General features: G+C 38.5%; 2 protein-coding genes across 5 annotated transcripts in view; both read right to left on the bottom strand.

Annotated features, from left to right (window-relative positions):
• Positions 1 to 1089: 1089 nt before the first annotated feature.
• On the bottom strand, positions 1090 to 4854 carry LOC125237569 (facilitated trehalose transporter Tret1-like). The gene is made up of 5 exons (XM_048144696.1): positions 4742 to 4854; positions 3840 to 3958; positions 3784 to 3797; positions 3060 to 3205; positions 1090 to 2379 (listed from the first exon to the last, which is right to left on the bottom strand). Exons 1-5 carry the CDS (start codon positions 4781 to 4783, stop codon positions 1141 to 1143), a joined length of 1560 nt encoding a protein of 519 aa, XP_048000653.1. The 5' UTR covers positions 4784 to 4854; the 3' UTR covers positions 1090 to 1140.
• Positions 4855 to 9186: 4332 nt separating this feature from the next.
• Positions 9187 to 20952, bottom strand: part of LOC125237382 (facilitated trehalose transporter Tret1-like) — a 59580-nt gene continuing 47814 nt past the window's right edge. For all 4 annotated transcript variants that reach the window (XM_048144398.1, XM_048144397.1, XM_048144399.1 and 1 more), the window contains exons 3-4: positions 11964 to 12109; positions 9187 to 11544 (exon numbers count right to left, since the gene is read on the bottom strand). In XM_048144398.1, coding sequence (XP_048000355.1) covers positions 10321 to 11544; positions 11964 to 12109 — 1370 coding nt within the window. In that variant the 3' untranslated portion in view covers positions 9187 to 10320. The remainder of the gene's footprint in view (positions 11545 to 11963; positions 12110 to 20952) is intronic.

Below are 20952 nucleotides of genomic sequence, written 5' to 3'. Positions count from 1 at the left end.
GTTAAGCGGCCAAGAACGACCGGTCTTTCTGGCTCAGTTGGTAGTGACCCTGCCTGTTAATCTGCGGTCCCAGGTGCGAATCCCGGTAAAGGCATTTATTTGTGTGATGAGCACAGATATTTGTTCCTGGGTCATGGATGTTTTCTATGTATATATTTATCTATTTAAGTATGTATATCGTTACTTAGCACCTATAGTACAAGCTTTGCTTAGTTTGGGGCTAAGTTGATCTGTGTAAGGTGTCCCCAATATTTATTTATCTATAAGAAGGTCTCGTTTAAATCTACCCATTTTATGTCTGGCCTATAGAATTGGTACACTTTTTTATATCAAACTATAGCAAACAGGCATACGGCCCGCCTCATAGCAACTAGCTTTTCTGGCTAGATGGCTAGAAAGACACGATTATACCTCTACTATTATATAGAATTGAATGGTCCTGTTTTCGACATGAATAGCGTCCGCTTCCCGCCCCGCTCGTCGCCACCCGCTGCGTGCGTCCAGCCCACAGCCTTACAGTGACGGAAAAACAAACATATACCAATTGAGTTAATAAAATTAATAATTCTTCGATGACGAATAACTTTGTTTCGGTTTCACGGCGAGTTTGCGTCTGTTCAGATAACATTATTTACTTAATACGGAATAATGATCTTTAGATTCTCCTTACAAACGTATAATTTGTTATATTATAAATGGGAAAGTGTGTGTGTGTGTCTGTTTGTTTGTCCGTCCGTCTTTCACGGCAAAACGGAGCGATGAATTGACGTGATTTTATAAGTGGAGATAGTTAAAAGGATGGAGAGTGACATAGGCTACTCTTTGTCACATAAGGGAAAGTATTTTTACATACTTTGGCATGTTACCGTAATCACAGCTGCGGTGCTCCCTGAATAATTTAACAATTGAACGGCAGATATGTTTCTGAATAAATAAATAAATATTGGGGGACACCTTACACAGATCAACCTAGCCTCAAACTAAGCAAAGCTTGTACTGTGGGTAAGCTTTGTTAATAAAACTTTAAGGTTTATTAATATAAACACATTTTATTTACGGTGGCTACATTAATTCATTGGTTAGTTGGTGGGTTGCTGTCTATTTAAAATAAATAGTATAATTTAATTATGTTTCCGAATTTTATTTACATTTTGAATGAACTGATTTTCCATTAGACAATTCTTCATACAGTTCTTTTAATGGTTCCTTTTCCCTAACGTTATCTACAGTGTATGTGAGCGCAGTGTCTTGTATATCTACACCATTCAGCTTTTTATTCAAAGGCGTTAACTCCCTAGCCTCAGGGTTCGAAATCAGAGTCCCTTTGAAGTGATCTTCGATTTGCTGGAGAGTCTTGCCACTAGTCTCTGGTAGCAGCATCCAAGCTACAGCAAGACATGACGCTATTACCCCTGAGCACACGGCATACGTTCCTTCCAGACTCAAGGAAGAAACCAGACCAGGAAAAGTCTTCAGAACCATAAGTGTGGACAAACACTGCGTCACAAGACCAATGCTTCCTGCCAGACCCTTGTGCTGCAATGGAAACACTTCACCCGCTATCACCGCTGGCAACGGCTGCATTCCTAAAGACACAGTCATCATTTGAACACTGACCAACACACCAGGTATCCACAAAGAATCAAATGGCAAATAACCCTTAGTTTTAGCGAATACGTAGGCACCAATCAACAGCTGGCTACCACCGTTTAGAACTCCCATCACAAACAGCATTCTTCGTCTCCTCACTTTGTTAATCAGATAAATAGCAGCACAACCAGCGAAGAGTCTCACGAAATCGAAGGCCACCATGCAGAAATGTACGTTAACTTCGGGACCCATCAGTAAACCTAATACCGTGACTGCGTAAACTCCCATTATTGCTCCTCCGGAACAAGTTTGCATAATAAACAAGGCTGACATGAGCAAAACTGGCTTAAAGAATTCTTTTTTCTTCACAACCGTGATCACCTGTCTGAATTTGTTCTTCTGATCATTTTGTTGCTCATCTAAAAGCTTTAATTTTTCTATCAGCTTGTCTATTTCTGATACTTCCTCCTTTCCTCTCAACCATATGAAGTTATTTCTGCATTTGTCGTATTTTCCTCGGGTGGCCAGCCAACTTGGTGACTCCGGTGAATAGATCATGATGAGGAGGCTGATGAAGGGAAATGATAAGCAGCAAAGAGCCGTAATTTGGTAGGTGAGGAGTGATCCGGTGAGGTGAACGAAGCATAGCCCAAGAGCCATTGCGAGGCTGGTGGTGGAAAGGAAACCAGCTCTGTAGCGTGGGCTGCAGCATTCTCCAATGTAGATGGAGCGGAGTGGCATGAACATTCCAAACGAGAAGCCTTGGAGCATTCTGCCTATTAGCAACCACTGAAAAAGATGAAGTGAATAGAAAAATTGTTTGGCTGCCACTCACTGCTGTCGCTCTTAGACCAATGTCGTGGCTGGGCCGTTACGCGTTACGCTTACTATAAACGCAAGAACGTTGAGCACTCTGGGTGCACATGATAGTGACATTGGCCCAGACCCACTGCTTCATTAATTTCATCATCCCCGAAGGGCGAATACTTTCAAACAGCAAACATTGTCGCCTCTGTCAGCGATGATCTTAAGGAACCTTTTACCATTCCTTCATTCATAAATAGAACAGGTTAATACATCGACCAAGGCACAAAGATTTTGGGATGACTGATGTTACGAAGTTGGGTATTTTCAGAATTAGGAACTCAAACTTAGCGTAAGTTGTTAACAAAAACTAACTCGCGGTCAGTTTTGTGACGACAATTAAGCATAAAATCTGTCTAAAAATTAACTTTTTTCACGTTCTAAATATAGATTATCGCTTAAACTTTATGTAATTAACACAAAAACGATATTTTTATTAAAATTTCGTGCTTAATTATCGTCACAAAACTGACAGCGACTTAATTTTTGTTAATAACTTACGCTTATTTTGGGTTCCAAATTCTGAAAATGTCCAGTTACGAGACTATTTCGGTACATTAGGTTTCCATTAGCTTTTCTTTTAACAAAACCTTTGTTGTCCTTACCTCATAGCTAGTAGCGAGACATAGGGTGAACCAGCTCACAATCAGAATCAGGATCACGCAGTAAATCGCCTTTTTACGTCCTGCATACGTCATTATTGGAGGGACGAGGAAGTTGCCGAAGATCATTGGAATTGAACCCACAGAAGCTGAAAAGTAAGAAATAAATAAATATTGGTGGACATCTTAACATTTCTTTTGCACTATTTGTAAGTGCTATAGGGACGGCCTGATGATGTTATATCGTCTGTCGGTGCAGATCAACCTAGCCCCAAACTAACAAACTAAGCAAAAATATGGGTGCTAGGCGAACATACTTATATGTATAGGTAAATAAATATATTACATACAATCATGCCTGTATGCCATAAATAGGTAGGCAGAGCACATGAAACTACTCAAGTTTTAGTGCCGCTCTTGGCAAAGGGATGGAAGAGGTTAAAAGAAAACGAAAAGTACAGTGACATTGCAGTGACAGGTAGCGTCTAGCTTACGCCACATCATCATCCTCCATGCGTTATCCCGGCATTTGCCATAGCTCATGGGAGCCTAGGGTCCGCTTTGACAAAATAAATAACCCCAAGATTTGGCGAAAGCAGTCGCTTTCGTAAAACTAGTGCCTACGCCAAATCTTAGGATTAGTTGTCAAAGCGGACCCCAGGCTCCCATGAGCCGTGGCAAATGCTGGGATAACGCAAGGAGGATGATGAGTGGTAGTAGTACTTACCTAGCCAAGATGCCAAATAAATGATTATCTTATCTTATCTTATCTTATCTTATGCCTGGTTCACAGTCATGCTGATGAGAGACCCTGACTGCAGCTGTGGCAAAAGGATTCCTGGGAAGCCGAAGAACGCACCACATCCTACCATATTGATGCTGACTGCCGCCGCCACCAGACACTGGAAAAAACCAACAATTCTTTTTCACGGTATATTCTTGGGTCCTCTCGTTCGTTTTTCGTCACGTTCCTTTTGGCCGATTCTGCTTTCGTCAATCATTCTTTATTCGTCACGATCGTCGATGGTTCTTTCTCAAATACGGTCAATTTCGTTGTTCATCTTTATACAATACAATACAATACAAATACTCTTTATTGCACACCTCAATACACGAAACAACATAGCAAGTATAAACAACAACTTAAGAGGTAAAACAAGAGGCGGTCTTATCGCTAAAGAGCGATCTCTTCCAGACAACCTAGGTAGGTAGGTAGGCAACCTTTATCTTAATCCGTCTCGTTCTTTACTCGTCTTAATCTTCTTTCGGCATTTTCGTTGTTAAATCTATGTTTTTCGTGTTTTTTGCAGTCTCAGGTCGGTACCAACTTAGAATATGACCAAATAGGAAATGGCGAAAAACGATTGAGTCGAAATAAGAAAAAGGCCAACAACTCAGTATGGTCAAAGACGATAATGACTGCAGACTAAGGGCCAGTTGCATCAACCAAATTTAACAGACACATCATCGTCAGGAAGCAGACGTCTATGGAATTTCTCATACAATTTTTTTAACGCTTTAACGGTGACATACGGTTTGATGCAACCGGCCCTAAGTTGACGAATGAAGAATGGCTATGAAAGCAGAATCTGTCAGGAACGTGACGAAAAACGAACTTAATATAATAAATTTTTAATTCAAGTATTTAATTAATGTTTTTAACCGACTTCTATAATTAGACTTACCTGTTTCACAAATGGTGTAAACACACTTTTCCTGTCTGTCATTTTGATCTTCGTTTTTTAATCCACTTATTTACACAGTTAACTCACTTATAGGTATGTATTTTAACATTGTATCTACGATATTAAATTTTCCATATCATTATTATATTATTATTTATTAAGAAAATGTACTTAAAATATGTATACTTTCGTTCATTTATTTAGGCAATCTTACTTCTATGAATGAAACATAAATAATGACATCAAACACGAAATATATTTGAAAGTTGATAAAAATAATGTCTTGGTGTTAGCAAAGACATATATAACTACGTATAGACAGATAAAGTCTAAGAAAAACGTATTTTGGAACCATCAAGATAGTTTGGTCGTCTTGATAGCGCTACACTTATTGTTGATTTGATTCTTGGCTAGATGGCGCTAATATTAATATTTTTCAATTATAAATTTTTACACTTAAAAAAAAGACATATATAATTCCGTATAGACAGATAAAGTCTAAGAAAAAAACGTACCTCAGCAGTACCATACAGAAAAAGGTACGGTGGCCTAGATGGCATTACACCTTTGGGGTACGCTCAGCTAGATGGCGCTAATATTTAATATTTGACATTTTAACACATATCAAGATAAGAATATGGGCCAAATTGTCAAAAATTAGGTTCAAAAGTTTTAAGCCTGTGTCAAGAGATGGCAGTCTATGCACTGTGATTACACATTTTACTTCGAGAGTAACTCTCTATAATACTCGATTCTCTTTGACTTAAAATATGGGCAACTTAGGTTCAAAAGTTATAATCCATGTCTCGAGAGATGGCAGTCTATATACTGACTAAGTATTTTACGTTACCAGTAATCCATACCGAATCCATACTAATATTATAAATGGGAAAATGTGTGTGTGTTTTGTTTGTCCGTCTTTAACAAAACGGAGTGATGAATTGTCGTGATTTTTGAAATGGAGATAGTTGAAGGGATGGTGACATAGGCTACTTTTTGTCTCTTTCTAACGCGAGCGAAGCCGCGGGCAAAAGCTAGCTCTCTATATACTCGATCGTCTCTGGTTAGGGAGATAGCAACTTTGGTTATCTTTGTGACATCGATTTGAGCATTACTGGGTTTATTATAATAATTATATTTTCACGAACTTATCTTGGCATATTGTGGAACGTAAAAAGTAGGTCAAGATCAAGGATGATATATATAGGATTTACAATCTTCATACTAAGAATCGTACCTCCAATATTTAGCGCCACCTATTAAATACTATCATAACTACATTGATGATTACTACAATTTTTTTTTCAAAATGCGTATTGGCATGATACCATGATATTAAAATAAAGAAGAATGTTGTCATTTGTTCTTATAAAAAAAATAAAAACGCAAAAATATTTGGGGAAATAGTTATTTTCAAGGCACGAAGGTTAAACAAACTTTGCCACCGAGTGAAGAAAAATTATGCACCACACCAACATGAACAAAATACTGGCTATAAAACATCAAACTAAATCAAATCCATTAATTTAGTCAATATTTATAATTCAAAATCATCATTTATAGGTATTATAAATTCTACCAGCCAGTTTAAGACATTAAGTTAAAATTTATATGAAATTACTTTGCACTCTTGTGGATAAAATGCACTTTTGCTATCTGTTTTCGAATAGCAAAGTAAGCCTTTGGTGTGGTGAAAATATGATTTTGGCCACATCCAGGCTGCGAACAGCGCCATCTAGATTTAAGCCTAAAAGGCCATTTCAAAAGTACATTTTTTTTTGTATGGGCATAGACTGTCCCGGTATTACATTGTTCTTGGTCAAGATGTAAAGCCTGCGTGCGTAGCCGAATGGCATTTCTCCGACGCCAAACGAAAACGAAACGCCGCGCCACTTATTCTGGCTTTGTCGCGCCAATACGCATGAGCGATAGAGATAGATATCTACTAGCGTTTCGTTTCGTGAGCGTTTGTGCCATTCGGCTACGCACCCTGGCCAGAAATATATGGCTATTGTCAGGGGGGCGCTGTTTTTCCATAAATTAAATATAACAAGATCATACCATCCCATACATTAAAATGCGACCGCCTAAGACCGCGCTTACACTCCACCACACATAGATGGCGCCACAAAAAAAATGTCTTGTAGCTTTCGATTATACTTGTAGATGGCGTTAAGTGTCACTTTTGACATAGATTTACGGCTCGGAATTGACACTTAATGCCAATCTACAAATAATCGGTGGCAACAAGGCATTTTTCGTGGCGCCATCTATGTGTGGTGGAGTGTAAGCGCGTTCGTAGGCGGTCGCATTTTAATATATGGGATGGTATGATCTTGTTATATTTAATTTATGGTTTTTCTGAAGTAAGTATCCGGTGACAGTTCAGTTTAGTATAAAGAAAATAGTTCTCATGAAATTCCGCCAGATGGTACATTTCGCGTAGTCATATATTTTTCTGGTTATTTTTGATCAGGTCTTATATTGTTCAATGAACCTGAATTATACCATCTATCGCCTTGAAGAGAAGTATGGCCACGCCATCTGTGACAAAATGAGCAAACTAGAGTGTTAGGTGCCTACGTTTAAGAAGTGTAAACTTGCGAAGTAGTTAATAGTGCCGGCAAAACACCATAGAGTGCGCTGTCATAACAAAATAAACAAATGAAATTCAGAACATTTGATGTCATGTAAAAAAATAATATATTAATATTGTTGAATTAATTATAATGGTTTTAATCTTTCTATTCTGTGCAAGTTAGATACATTTATCCATACCTACTGCAATAATGGAAATGATTTATATCTTATTTTTCATGATACTGACTTTTTAAGACTGAGTGGAGATGCACTGTACTCTATTGAGGAATTCTTTATGTAAATAGTATTTATACCTAAATTGTAATAATCAAGCATATTAATTGAATAACATATTTGTACCTATTTGAAGTGTAAAATAATACCTGTTGACGTATAAAATGTAAATTTTATGAATAAATCATTGAATTGAATTGAATTGATATAGTCCTCCACATCGATTTCGATGACAATTTTTCATGATAACAATGATACCAAGGATGATTTATATAGGATTTACAATCTCCATACTAAGAATCGTACTTCAATTTTTTAGCGCCACCTATTAAATACTATCATAACTATACTGATGATACCTACAATTTTTTTTTTCAAAATGTGTGTTGACGTGATATCATGATATTAAAATAAAGAAGCATGTCATTTGTTTTTAGGGTTCCGTAGTCAACTAGGAACCCTTATAGTTTCGCCATGTCTGTCTGTCCGTCCGTCCGTCCGTCCGTCCGTCCGCGGATAATCTCAGTAACCGTAAGCACTAGAAAGCTGAAATTTGGTACCAATATGTATATTAATCACGCCAACAAAGTGCAAAAATAAAATGTGGAAAAATATGTTTCATTAGGGTACCCCCCCTACATGTAAAATGGGGGCTGATATTTTTTTTCATTCCAACCCCAACATGTGACATATTGTTGGATAGGTATTTCAAAATGAATAAGGGTTTACGAAGATCGTTTTTTGATAATATTAATATTGTCGGAAATAATCACTCCTAAAGGAAAAAAAAGTGCGTCCCCCCCCCTCTAACTTTTGAACCATATGTTTAAAAAATATGAAAAAAATCACAAAAGTAGAACTTTATAAAGACTTTCTAGGAAAATTGTTTTGAACTTGATAGGTTCAGTAGTTTTTGAGAAAAATACGAAAAACTACGGAACCCTACACTGAGCGTGGCCCGACACGCTCTTGGCCGGTTTTTTATAAAAAATAAAATACGCAAAAACATTCGGGGAAAATATGATTTTGGCCACTTCCAGGCTGCGGAACAGAGCCATCTAGTTTTAAGTCTAAAGGGCCCATACATTTCAGGGGTACTTACGCTTCTTTGTATGGGATTTGTCTGTCCCAGTGTCATATCCTCCTTGGCTCTACCGTGAGATGAGTGACATATCCGATATCGTGTGACGTATTATTATACTCACGGTCATTAGACTTACAGTGACCGGGATATAGACCGTGATTACCTTTTTGATTTTTGTCGAGCTCCCGATATTTCGACGCAGTTGCATGCATCATGATCACGCAAAACTGACAAAGGCGGGTGGATGTTAAAGTTGCATAGACAGCGCGCGATCTAGCCTCCTTCGCGCGCGTCGGCTGCGTTCACTTTCAGCGTTACCACTGGTCGCATTCACACTCCATGTAGTTTAAAGCCATCCTCACGATTGAAATTTTTATATTTGTGAATCTCAATGGCAACGTGAATATTATAAAACCTCATTATCTCATGGTAGGTACAGATCTATACTTATTTATGTTGCTTTAGTATTGATTCCTAATCTTACTTATGACGTCATTTACACTAATAAATTACTGCAAGTGACAAGTTTAGAAAATAACAAACAAGATTTGAATAATTGATTTTTATTGCATCATAAATACTATTAATAACTTAAATTAAAGGCAGTGTAGCAAAATCAGTTTGACAGTATTCTAATAATTCCTCAGCGAGGGCACAGCGATACCATAGTACTCTTTATTATACCAAAGAGGATCAAGTATTATAGAGAGTTACTGTCAACGTAAAATATGTAATCACAGTGCATAGACTGCCATCTCTCGACTCAAGCTTAAAACTTTTAAACCTCAGTTTTGACAATTTGGCCCATATTATTAGCTTTACATGTGTTAAAATGTCAAATATTAATATTAGCGCCATCTAGCCGAGCTTCCCCCAAAGTTGTAACGCTATCTAGGCTACCGTATCTATTTCTACATGGTTCTGAAGGTAAGTTTTTTCTTAGACTGTAGCTGTCTATACGGAGTGGCATATGTCTTTATCATCTGTCACTGTCAAAAGTGACTTTAAAATGTCAATGCTCGGACGCTCGGAGCGGAGCGTTCGGCGGGGCGTGCAGCGGGGAGGGCGAGCGTGCGTACACCCTATGCAGCGTCGACTCAGGACACTGGTATGAGCTTCAATTGTTTTGTTTGACATGCACGCCGTACGCCATCTCGCCATCTCGCCATCGCGCGGTAGCATATCACTGCATTTGATTTTCGGGTTTGCTATGATAAATTCTCATAGTGATGATAAAGAATCGTACAATTTAGGGAACTAAATAAACAGATACACAAAAAAATCAAATATTGGTGACACCTGACACAGATCAACTTAGCCCCAAATTAAGCAAAGCTTGCACTATGGGTGCTAAGGGACGATATACATACTTAAATAGGTAAATACATAGTTGTATAAAAGAAAACATCCATGACTCGGGAACAAATATCTGTGGTCATCACACAATTAAATGCCCTTACCGATTCGAACCAAGAGCAAAATGCTTGTTAGGAACTAGGACCTTAAACAAATGTCTTAGCAATTATAAAAAATGTTCATGTTCATCATGACACCCTATCACAATGCTCTATTACCTACATCAATTTCCATTAGACAACTTATTATTTTCTTCTTCTTTGGTCCAAGTTTTAACCCCTGAGGCATCAATTAAATCAATTTCCTATATAAAAATTATATTATGTTATTTCACAGTACCAATAGGTTCAGTATCTGCTAAACTAACACTCTCTCCATTACTACCAGACATTATTGTTTGACTAGTTTTACTATCTCTTTTATCTTTACTATTCTTTTCATTCAAAGGTGCTGATTCTTTAACATCAGCTTCAATGTCTGGAAGTGGAGCTCCTCTGAAGTGCTCTTCAATCTGTTGCAAAGTCCGACCACTTGTCTCTGGTAGCAGTACCCAAGCTACTGCCAGACAAGCAATTATAACTCCAGAATATACAGTATATGTTCCATGTAACCCCGCAAGAGCTATCAAACTAGGGAACGCCTTAAGAATAATAAATACAGATCCACATTGTGCTACTAAACCTATACTTCCTCCCAAACCTCTGTATTGCAAAGGAAATACTTCTCCAGCTATAACGAAAGGTAATGGCTGCATCCCCATAGACACACTTAACATCTGAAGATTTATAAGTATTCCAGGAATCCATAAAGACTCAAACGATAAAAATCCCTTAGTCCTAGCGTAGACGTAAGCGCCCATAGCTAGCTGACTACTCGCACATAACACTCCAACACTGAACAACATTGTTCTCCTTCTTACTTTGTTAATCACATATACTGCAATAATACTGAATACTAGTCTTTGGAAGTCTAAAGCTACCATCCATAAATGAGCATTAATACTAGGACCAAGCAGTAACTGCAAAATAGTTACGGAATACGCTCCCATTATTAATCCTCCCGAATACGTCATCAGGATATACAAGGCGAACATTAGGAAAATCGGCTTGTAGAATTCCCTTTTCGTCGCAACAGACATGATCTCTTTTAGCTTGTTCTGCTCAGTACTCTTATTCGTTTCTAACAGCTTGACACTTTGTATCATCTTTTCAAGCTCTGGTATTTCTTCTTCTCCTCTGTACCATATGAAGTTCTTTCTGCATCTGTCGTATTGTCCTTTCGTTGCTAGCCAGCTGGGGGATTCTGGCGAGATTATGGCTAAGATGAGACTGATGATAGCGAAAGATATGGAGCAGAGGGCTGTCATCTGGTAGCTGATAAGGGATCCTATGAGGTGGACGAAGAGGAGGCCGAAGGTCTGAGCTAGGGTGGAGGTGGATAGGAAACCGCCTCGGTAGCGAGGGCTGGTGCATTCGCCGATGAAGATGGAGCGAAGAGGCATGAACATGCCAAAGGATAGTCCTTGGAGTATTCTGCCTAATAGCAGCAACTGAAAAGAGGAAAATATGAGAACAATTATTCACAGTTGCACTTGCTGAGATTCTTAGAATAGTGTGGGTCTTTCGGAGAGAGTGAAATAAAATAAACAATGCGAATAATGTGGCAATCTTTTCAGAAATTGAAAATCTTGTGAGGCTTTTTGTTTCCACGAAGGAAGTGTACCAAACCTAAACCCGGTAACCAAAGGTACATTCTAGAACAGACACAGCAAACGATGATTTACACTAGTAACTTAATTTAGCCAAAAACATAAACTAGCCACAGACTGGTTTGGATCGCGAGTTGAATCGTGTTAGTCAAGATAACACCCAGATTTGTCTATTTTAGTCGTTTCAGCACAACATTAAGAGTCAAAGCACGAATCATGGTGGCTGAAAAAAAAATCCATTGCGGTTATAGTCAGCTTACCTCATAACTGTGGGCAAAAATGATGGTGCACCAGCCCAGCATCATGACGAGAATCACCACGTAAAGAGCCACTTTTCGTCCTCCGTGCGTCATCAGGGCTGGAACCATGAAGTTCCCGCAGATCATGGGAATTGAAGAAACTGAAGCTGAAAAATCAAGCAAAACTTCAAGTATAGACTCGCAATAAGTAATAACGGATGAGATGACATGTTCTCTAATTACTTTCTTTCTAATTTGTACAACAACAGTTTTGAGAATAAGAATAATAATTTCATTCTATATAAATGGAAGCAAATACGAAGAAAATGATTGTCTAGAAGTTTTGTGCAGTAAAACGATTAGCCTAAATGCTTGAGTTCGTCCACGAGTTACACATTAACCTAAATATCATATTTTTAATCCAAATGAAGTAATAGAAAACATATTTTAAGGTGGGTACTGACCAACGGTAGGTGTAACGTAAAATTCGCATCGAGCGTGTTATAGTATGAATTTTTTGAAACGAACGTTTCTAAACAAAGGCATTGTTCCTTTTGTGTTGAGCGGGAGCTTCTGTTTAGGCACGTGCTAAGACAACAAGTTAGTTTAAAAAGCAACTGTATCCTGATAATTGTAAGGTTCAAATCTGTGCAGTAGCAAATTTGAGATAGATTGTTTTGGAAATGTGAAGCGATAGACCACACCGGTATAGTTGCAAGTACACAGCGCTTCTAATACATACTTTGATACTTGGTGGTGGTGGTGTAAGTAATGAAACACGTAGGTATATCACTGTTATTTTTTATTAATGATTTTGTTAACAATCAACAATTATATATAGCAATATATAAATAATTAATTACATAAATATTAGGTACAAGTCTTGATATATAAAATAACATAAATAACTAAACAAACCGTAATTTAAATTATTAGGAATGTTTGTCTAACAATTAGGAATATAAAAAAATCAATAAAAAAATTTAAATTGTAATAACTACAGTAAAAACAAATAAAATAAATACTTTAGTTACATACAATAAATCTAAATTTCAAAGTATAAATAATACAGTACGAAAAAAATGTGTATGTCTATAGACTTGTACCTAATATTTATGTAATTAATTATTTATATATTGCTATATACAATTGTTGATTGTTAACAAAATCATTAATAAAAAATAACAGTGATATACCTACGTGTTTCATTACTTACACCACCACCACCAAGTATCAAAGTATTAGAAGCGCTGTGTACTTGCAACTATACCGGTGTGGTCTATCGCTTCACATTTCCAAAACAATCTATCTCAAATTTGCTCCTGCACAGATTTGAACCTTACAATTATCAGGATACAGTTGCTTTTTAAATTAACTTGTTGTCTTAGCACGTGCCTAAACAGAAGCTCTTGCTCAACACAAAAGGAACAATGCCTTTGTTTAGAAACGTTCGTTTCAAAAAATTCATACTATACTATGTTCTATAATCGGCGTAAAAAGATATGTAACTCCGTATAGACAGATAATATCTAAGAGAAAAACGTACCTGAAAACCCTACAGAAAAAGGTACGGTAGCCTAGATGGCGATACACCTTTTGTTGTTTTTTAATATCCAGCAGCGCCATCTACAGTGTATGTTTGAATAAGGAATGCAATGTTCTAAATATAATTTTAAATATGACATGATGTTCATGACATTGTATTCTAGTTGTCACTCAATAAATCATCTTCGGAGCATTTACACGTATTTGATTAAGTGAGTGGGTTTTCGCAGCAGAGAATTTTCTTATCCTAGAAGGCACGCAGAAGTTTGTTACGCGTAAGCCAGAAGCTACGGGTACAGAAGTTGCAGATGACGAAAAAGCCCGTGCGAAATTGATTTTGACTATCGACCCTTCCTTGTATGTCCATGTAAAAGGTGTCAAAACTACGTTTGAATTGTGGACAAAACTCAAAAGCTTATTTGACGACTCTGGTTTCGCCAGAAGAATTACGTTGTTACGAAATTTAATTTCCATAAGGCTCGAAAATTCAAATTCGATGACAGAATACGTAACAAAAATGGTAGAAAATGGTCAGAAATTAAGTGGCACAGGTTTTGCCATTAGTGATGAGTGGATCGGCTCGCTATTATTAGCAGGTTTGCCTGAGAAATATTCCCCGATGATTATGGCAATAGAGCATTCCGGCATTTCCATCACGACAGACGCCATCAAAACAAAGCTTTTAGACATGGAAGAGAAAAATTCAAATTTGACAGGGAATGGGAACGAGACTGAGAATGCATTCGCGAGTACGTCTAGTTACCAACATAACAAGAAAAACAAAACGAAATTTGTCTGTGGTAAACAGGATGGCGGCGAAATGACAACAAAAGTCAGAAATGTCAAAGTCAATTGTTTCAGATGCAAAGAATCGGGTCATTATAGAAATCAATGCCCGAATTACGAAAAGAATTCAGTTAAAAATAAAACTGGTATACGGAAACAGTCTCATGCATTCAGTGCTGTGTTTTTAAGTGCCGATTTTAAGAAAGACGAGTACTATATTGATAGTGGCGCTAGTACCCATTTAACACCAAACGAATGTTGGGTTATGAATGCATCGTACGAGCCGGCAACTAGTGAAATTATAGTTGCAAATAAGGCATGTTTGCCTGTGTTGTGTACCGGAAACGTACAGATTGCGACTGTGACTCCAGATAGTGAATTCGACATAACAGTTGAAGATGTTCTATGTGTACCGAGTTTAACTACAAACCTTTTATCGGTCAGCCAACTGATAAAGAAAGGGAACAGAGTGGACTTCACTAAAAAGGATTGTAAGATTTACAATAGAAGTGGACAGCATGTTGCTACGGCCACTCTGACAAATGGCGTTTACAAATTGAATATGCCAGAAGATACGACCAACGTTGCTATGGCAGTGTCTGCCGAGACTTGGCACCGACGTCTCGCACATGTTAATGGCTCCTACATGGCGAAAATGAAGGATGCAGTGCAAGGCTACAGTATTGGCGGCAAGATAGACATCAGTAATTGCAAGGTATGTTGTGAAGGCAAACAGTGCAGACTGCCATTTCCTAATAATTGCAACAGAAGTCAGGATTTATTAAATATTATTCACATGGATATAGCTGGTCCAATGGAAGTAAAATCTCTTGGAGGATCAAGATATTATTTGCTATTTGTGGATGACTATAGTCGTATGGCATTTATTTATTTTTTGAAGGAGAAAAGTCAAGCTCTTGATTGTTTTAAAGAGTTTAAAGCTAGAGTTGAAAATGAACTTGACAAAAAGATTAAGATTATAAGAAGTGATAATGGTCTTGAATTTTGCAGTAAGAAGTTCAACGAGTTCCTGAAGCTAAATGGGATACTGCATCAAAGGACAAATCCTTATACACCCGAACAAGATGGATTATGTGAACGGCAGAATCGCGTGGTCTGTGAGAAAGCTAGATGCTTATTATTTGATGCTGAGCTACCCACAGAGTTCTGGGCAGAAGCGTGTAATTGTGCAGTTTACTTAAGGAACCGGACAATAGCTTCAGGTTTGAACAACAAAACTCCTTTTGAAATGTGGACAGGGACACAGCCAGACCTGAGCCATCTAAGGATTTTCGGCAGTACTGTCATGGTCCACATTCCCAAAGAGAAAAGGTTGAAGTGGCAGAAGAAGTCTAAAGAAGCTATCCTAATGGGTTACCCAGAAGGGGTCAAAGGATATAGACTATTTGATCCAGAAAAGAGAACCTTTTTACAGCAAGGGATGTTAAAATTATTGAAAATAAAGTGACATATTGTCAAATTGAAGTTCAACCACAGATACAGAAAGCTGAGGTAGGATGTCAAAGTTCAGTGGGGGATGAGAGTCCAGATAATTCCAGAACTTTAACTGATACATCATATGATTCGATCAATCCTAGTGAGTATGAGGATCCAGATACCACAGCGGAAAGTGTTTCAGTTCCGGATAATGTTCCTGCTCCTGAGAGAACCGGGCCAGTCCTGAGAACAGCAGAACAAAGAAAAGCTCCTGAAAGGTATGGAATTTCAAATCTTTGTTCAGACGCTAGCCCGAGGGACGATGCCAGTGGTCTGTCACTATCTGAGGCTTTACGCGGACCAGAGAAAGAGCAATGGAGACAAGCTATGGCAGAAGAGTTGAATAGTTTTGAAGAAAACCAGGCCTGGGAGCTTGTCAGTATTCCAAAAGACTCTAGTGTGGTAAAGTGCAAGTGGGTGCTTAAAAAGAAGTATGATAGTGAGGGCAATGTGCGGTTCAGAGCCAGGTTAGTAGCCAAGGGCTATACTCAGAAGTATGGAGTGGACTATGAGGAAACATTCGCGCCAGTGGTAAGGCATATAACTTTAAGACTTTTATTTGCTCTCTCTGTGCAGTTGAACTTAGATATTTGTCATTTAGATGTGACCACTGCTTTCCTGAACGGCTACCTTGAGGAGGATATTTATATGGAGAAACCAGAAGGTTTTCCTTCGCCTGTAGGTAAAGGGCAGGTACTTAAGTTGAAGCGAGCCATATATGGGCTCAAACAATCCTCAAGAGCGTGGTACAGGAGGGTAGATGATTGTTTAACCGAGCATGGTTATACTAGGTCTAAATTAGAACCTTGTTTATATGTGAAAAACGATAACGGTTTGACTGTAGTAGCTCTATATGTCGATGATTTCTTTGTTTTTTCAAACAACGCTGAAGAAACAAAATGCTTGAAACAGGTACTGTCTTCACAATTTAAATTAAAAGATCTTGGTCAAGTGAAACAGTGTTTAGGCATGAATGTTTGTGTTGATAAAGAAAACAATGTTATAACTTTAGATCAAGAAGATTATGTCGACAAATTGTTGCATAAGTTCAATATGACAGACTGTAAGACTGTTCAGACTCCTATGGAGGAAAGGTTGAACTTAGATAAGGGTGAGTGCTGTGATACTGAATTACCTTATCAACAACTCATTGGTAGTCTCATGTACTTAGCAGTTTTGACGCGACCCGACATTTCTTTCAGTGTAGGTTATCTGAGCCAGTTTAATAAATGCCATGGTAAAGAACATTGGGCTCATGCTAAACGTGTTTTGCGTTATCTTAAGAAAACAAAACACTATTGCCTCAGGTATAGTAGTGATTCTGATTCAAAGCTTACCGGGTTTGTTGATGCAGACTGGGGCAGTAATGTTCTTGATAGGAGGTCCTATTCAGGATATTGTTTCACTTTGTCGGGAAGTGTAATCTCAATCCAGTGTATGTTTTAGGGGATGCTCGGCTAGGTGGCGCTAATATTTAATATTTGACATTTTAACATAGTCATATCAAGCTAAGAATATGGGCCAAATTGTCAAAACTGAGGTTCAAATGTTTTAAGTTTGTGTCGACAGATGGCAGTCTATGCACTGTGATTACACATTTTACTTTGACTAACTCTCTATAATACTCGATCCTGGTAACATGCTCGTCAAAACTCTGTGCTCTTCATTCACCGCCAGTTCGCTCAAGATATCAAGATAATTCGACAAAGAGATAAAACCGACACCCGGATGGAGTACTCAACGCGAGCAACGAGCGGCTCATTGCTCGCTGGTTTCCCCGTCACGACGTACTGACTGCACGAATGCTCGCGTTGTAACATGTTACATTACAACTTGTAACGTTGGTCAGTACCCACCTTTACACCACATGTATGTACTTACTGACTTTACTGTAGTATATCCATACTAATTTTAAAAAACCGGCCAAGAGCGTGTCGGGCCACGCTCAGTGTAGGGTTCCGTAGTTTTCCGTATTTTTCTCAAAAACTACTGAACCTATCAAGTTCAAAACAATTTTCCTAGAAAGTCTTTATAAAGTTCTACTTTTGTTATTTTTTTCATATTTTTTAAACATATGGTTCAAAAGTTAGAGGGTGGGGGGACGCACTTTTTTTCCTTTAGGAGCGATTATTTCCGAAAATATTAATATTATCAAAAAACGATCTTTGTAAACTCTTATTCATTTTTAAATACCTATCCAACAATGTATCACACGTTGGAGTTAGAATGAAAAACAATATCAGCCCCCACTTTACATGTAGGGGGGTAGGTACCCTAATAAAACATTTTTTTCCATTTTTTATTTTTGCACTTTGTCGGCGTGATTGATATACATATTGGTACCAAATTTCAGCTTTCTAGTGCTAATGGTTACTGAGATTATCCGCGGACGGTCGGATCCGCGGACGGACGGACGGACGGACGGACAGACAAACATGGCGAAACTATAAGGGTTCCTATAAGTTGACTACGGAACCCTAAAAATGGGAAAGTGTGTACTGTGTCTGTTTATTTGTCCGTCTTTCACAACAAAATGGAGCGACGAATTGACGTGATTTATTAAGTGGAGATAGTTGAAGGGATGGAGAGTGACATAGGCTACTTTTTGTCTCTTTCTAACTCCCGACTTCCCTAAAATGGGGGGGTGGAAGTTTGTATGGAGCATTCCCCATTTTTCGAATTTAACTTGAGCGAAGCCGCGGGCAAAAGCTAGTATTATATATATGGTGCTATTTTCCGCACACTAGTGCTTTATCGCAAAGAAGTTCATCAAAGTATGTGCCAATGTCAAAATATCAAAATGCCATAACATAATATGATGTGTACTGCAAGATGTCGCACAATATACGTTCGAAGAGGGAATTCTTATTTAACTCTTGTCGATCTCCCTGATTCAGTCGTGTCTTTAAGACGATACAGGAACGAAATTGCTAAAACGGAAAGGAGCCCTCCTCTTAATTAGACATAGCCGCTCTGGGTGGCTAGCCGAATGGCACAATCGCTCACGAAACGCTCACGAAACGAAGCGCTAGTAGATATCTATCTCTATCGCGCTTGCGTATTGGCGCGACAGAGCCAGCGGCGTATCGCTTTCGTTTGGCGTCGGAGAAATGCCATTCGGCTACGGGGCCTGTTAACACCAACCTATTAATTTTGGTCGATAGCATTGCTGAGCACCTAGATAGAGGCATTCAGGTCGATGTCCTTTATTTTGATTTCAGAAAAGCTTTCGACCGCGTGGATAACGATGTGTTGTTGAGGAAATTGGACTGATTGGCTTTTCTCCCGCATTGTTGTCATTCTTTGCCAGTTATCTGCGTGATCGTCAGCAGTATGTCAAACACGGCTGCTTTGTTTCGGCTCCATATCATACCCGGTCTGGGGTCAGTCAGGGCTCTATATTAGGTCCTTTCTTATTCGCGATCATGATAAATGACCTCGCATCAGTCCTGAAGTCGGCTCAGTGTCTTCTGTACGCAGATGACCTTAAACTGGTGTGGAGTGGAACAAAATACGGACTGTGAGTCATTACAAAGGGACATTGACTCTGTTTTTCTCTGGAGCATTGAAAACAAGCTTCTTTTTAACCCGACTAAATGCTGCGTCTGCACGTTTGGCCGGGCTCAAAGTCCGGTTCATGCAATATGTTCTGGGATCTGAGCCTATAAACCGTGTCTCTACTATTAAAGATTTGGGTGTAGTCTTCGACACGCGGCTCACATTCCATGAACATATCTCGGCGCTTGCTTCCAGCTGCTATCAAAGACTGGGTTTCGTTATACGTAATCTAAGTAGCTTCAACGATCCTGTCGCAATCAAGCTTGTGTATAATGCACTAGTAAGAAGCAAGCTTGAGACATCATCAATTATTTGGCAACCTCACGAATCTACTTACAGTTTGCTTCTTGAAAAGGTGCAAAAAGCCTTTTTAACCGACTTCAAAAAAGGAGGAGGTTCTCAATTCGACTGAATGTTTTTTTTTTATTTTTTTTTTGTATGTATGTTACTCGATATCTCCGAGAATCGTGGACCGATTTTCAAAATTTTTTTTTTGATCGAACCGGTATAACCCCGAGATGGTCCCATTGGCACCAAGTCAGGGTCTGATGATGGGATCCTGGAGAAATCGAGGGAACTCTTCAAATGTTATAGGCACATGTAATGTTTTTAGTCTATTTTTCAAAGGTACACCAGTATTTACGTCTGATGGTAATAATTTTATGTGGCTGAGCTGATGATGGAAGGTCAACTCCTCAATGGTTAGGAGTTTAAGGATAATTCTTTCACTACTGTACATGTATTCGGACTGATACATATAATATCACTAGGAACCACTAAAAATCAACTGAGCTGATGATGGAAGGTCAACTCCTCAATGGTTAGGAGTTAAAGGATAATTCTTTCACTACTGTACATGTATTCGGACTGATACATATAATATCACTAGGAACCACTAAAAATCAACAAATAAATAAACTTTTTAACAAAAAATAAAACCGCCTTCAAAAATAAGCGCGTTACAAAACACGAAGAAACTAAAAAGCCAAAAATAATAAACCTTTCAATTCAGATTTCTTATCGTATTGCAATAAGCTAAACATCCAAATTATAAACAAATCAATTATTTTTGGAGTCGGTACCAGCCTGTGTATGGTTGGGTGGGGCAAACAGGCAATAGCAAGGCGACGAACAGGTCTGGTACCGACTACAAAAATAATTGATTTGTTTATAATTTGGATGTTTAGCTTATTGCAATACGATAAGAAATCTGAATTGAAAGGTTTATTATTTTTGGCTTTTTAGTTTTTAAGGTTTTTATATAAAAAAATATTCGGTTGCTACCCGTTTCTGTACCCGACGAAATATAATTATTGTTGGGGTCTTAGGTTACAACTCTTTGGAGGTGCGACGTAACCTTATTAGCCTGTTGACGTTGGCATGCCGGACCCTGCGCGGTGGCTCGGACTGTCCAGGGTGGCTAGCCGAATGGCACAATCGCTCACGAAACGCTCACGAAACGAAGCGCTAGTAGATATCTATCTCTATCGCGCTTGCGTATTGGCGCGACAGAGCCAGCGGCGTATCGCTTTCGTTTGGTGTCGGAGAAATGCCATTCGGCTACGGGGCCAGAATTGATGAGTCGACTCGTGCGACTGTATGTGCCAGACGTCCCCAGGATACC

Source organism: Leguminivora glycinivorella, chromosome 21, assembly GCF_023078275.1.
Source record: "Leguminivora glycinivorella isolate SPB_JAAS2020 chromosome 21, LegGlyc_1.1, whole genome shotgun sequence".
NCBI classification, from domain to species: Eukaryota; Metazoa; Arthropoda; class Insecta; order Lepidoptera; family Tortricidae; genus Leguminivora; species Leguminivora glycinivorella.
This window is presented reverse-complemented; position numbering and strand designations above follow the sequence as displayed.

Excerpts from the sequence above, each read along its gene's own strand:
- LOC125237569 (XM_048144696.1), bottom strand. The coding sequence starts at position 4,783 with ATGACAGACAGGAAAAGTGTGTTTACACCATTTGTGAAACAG. Across the intron at positions 3,959-4,741 it reads TTACACCATTTGTGAAACAG|TGTCTGGTGGCGGCGGCAGT; the intron begins GTAAGTCTAATT and ends GGTTTTTTCCAG. Across the intron at positions 2,380-3,059 it reads GTCTCGCTACTAGCTATGAG|TGGTTGCTAATAGGCAGAAT; the intron begins GTAAGGACAACA and ends CATCTTTTTCAG.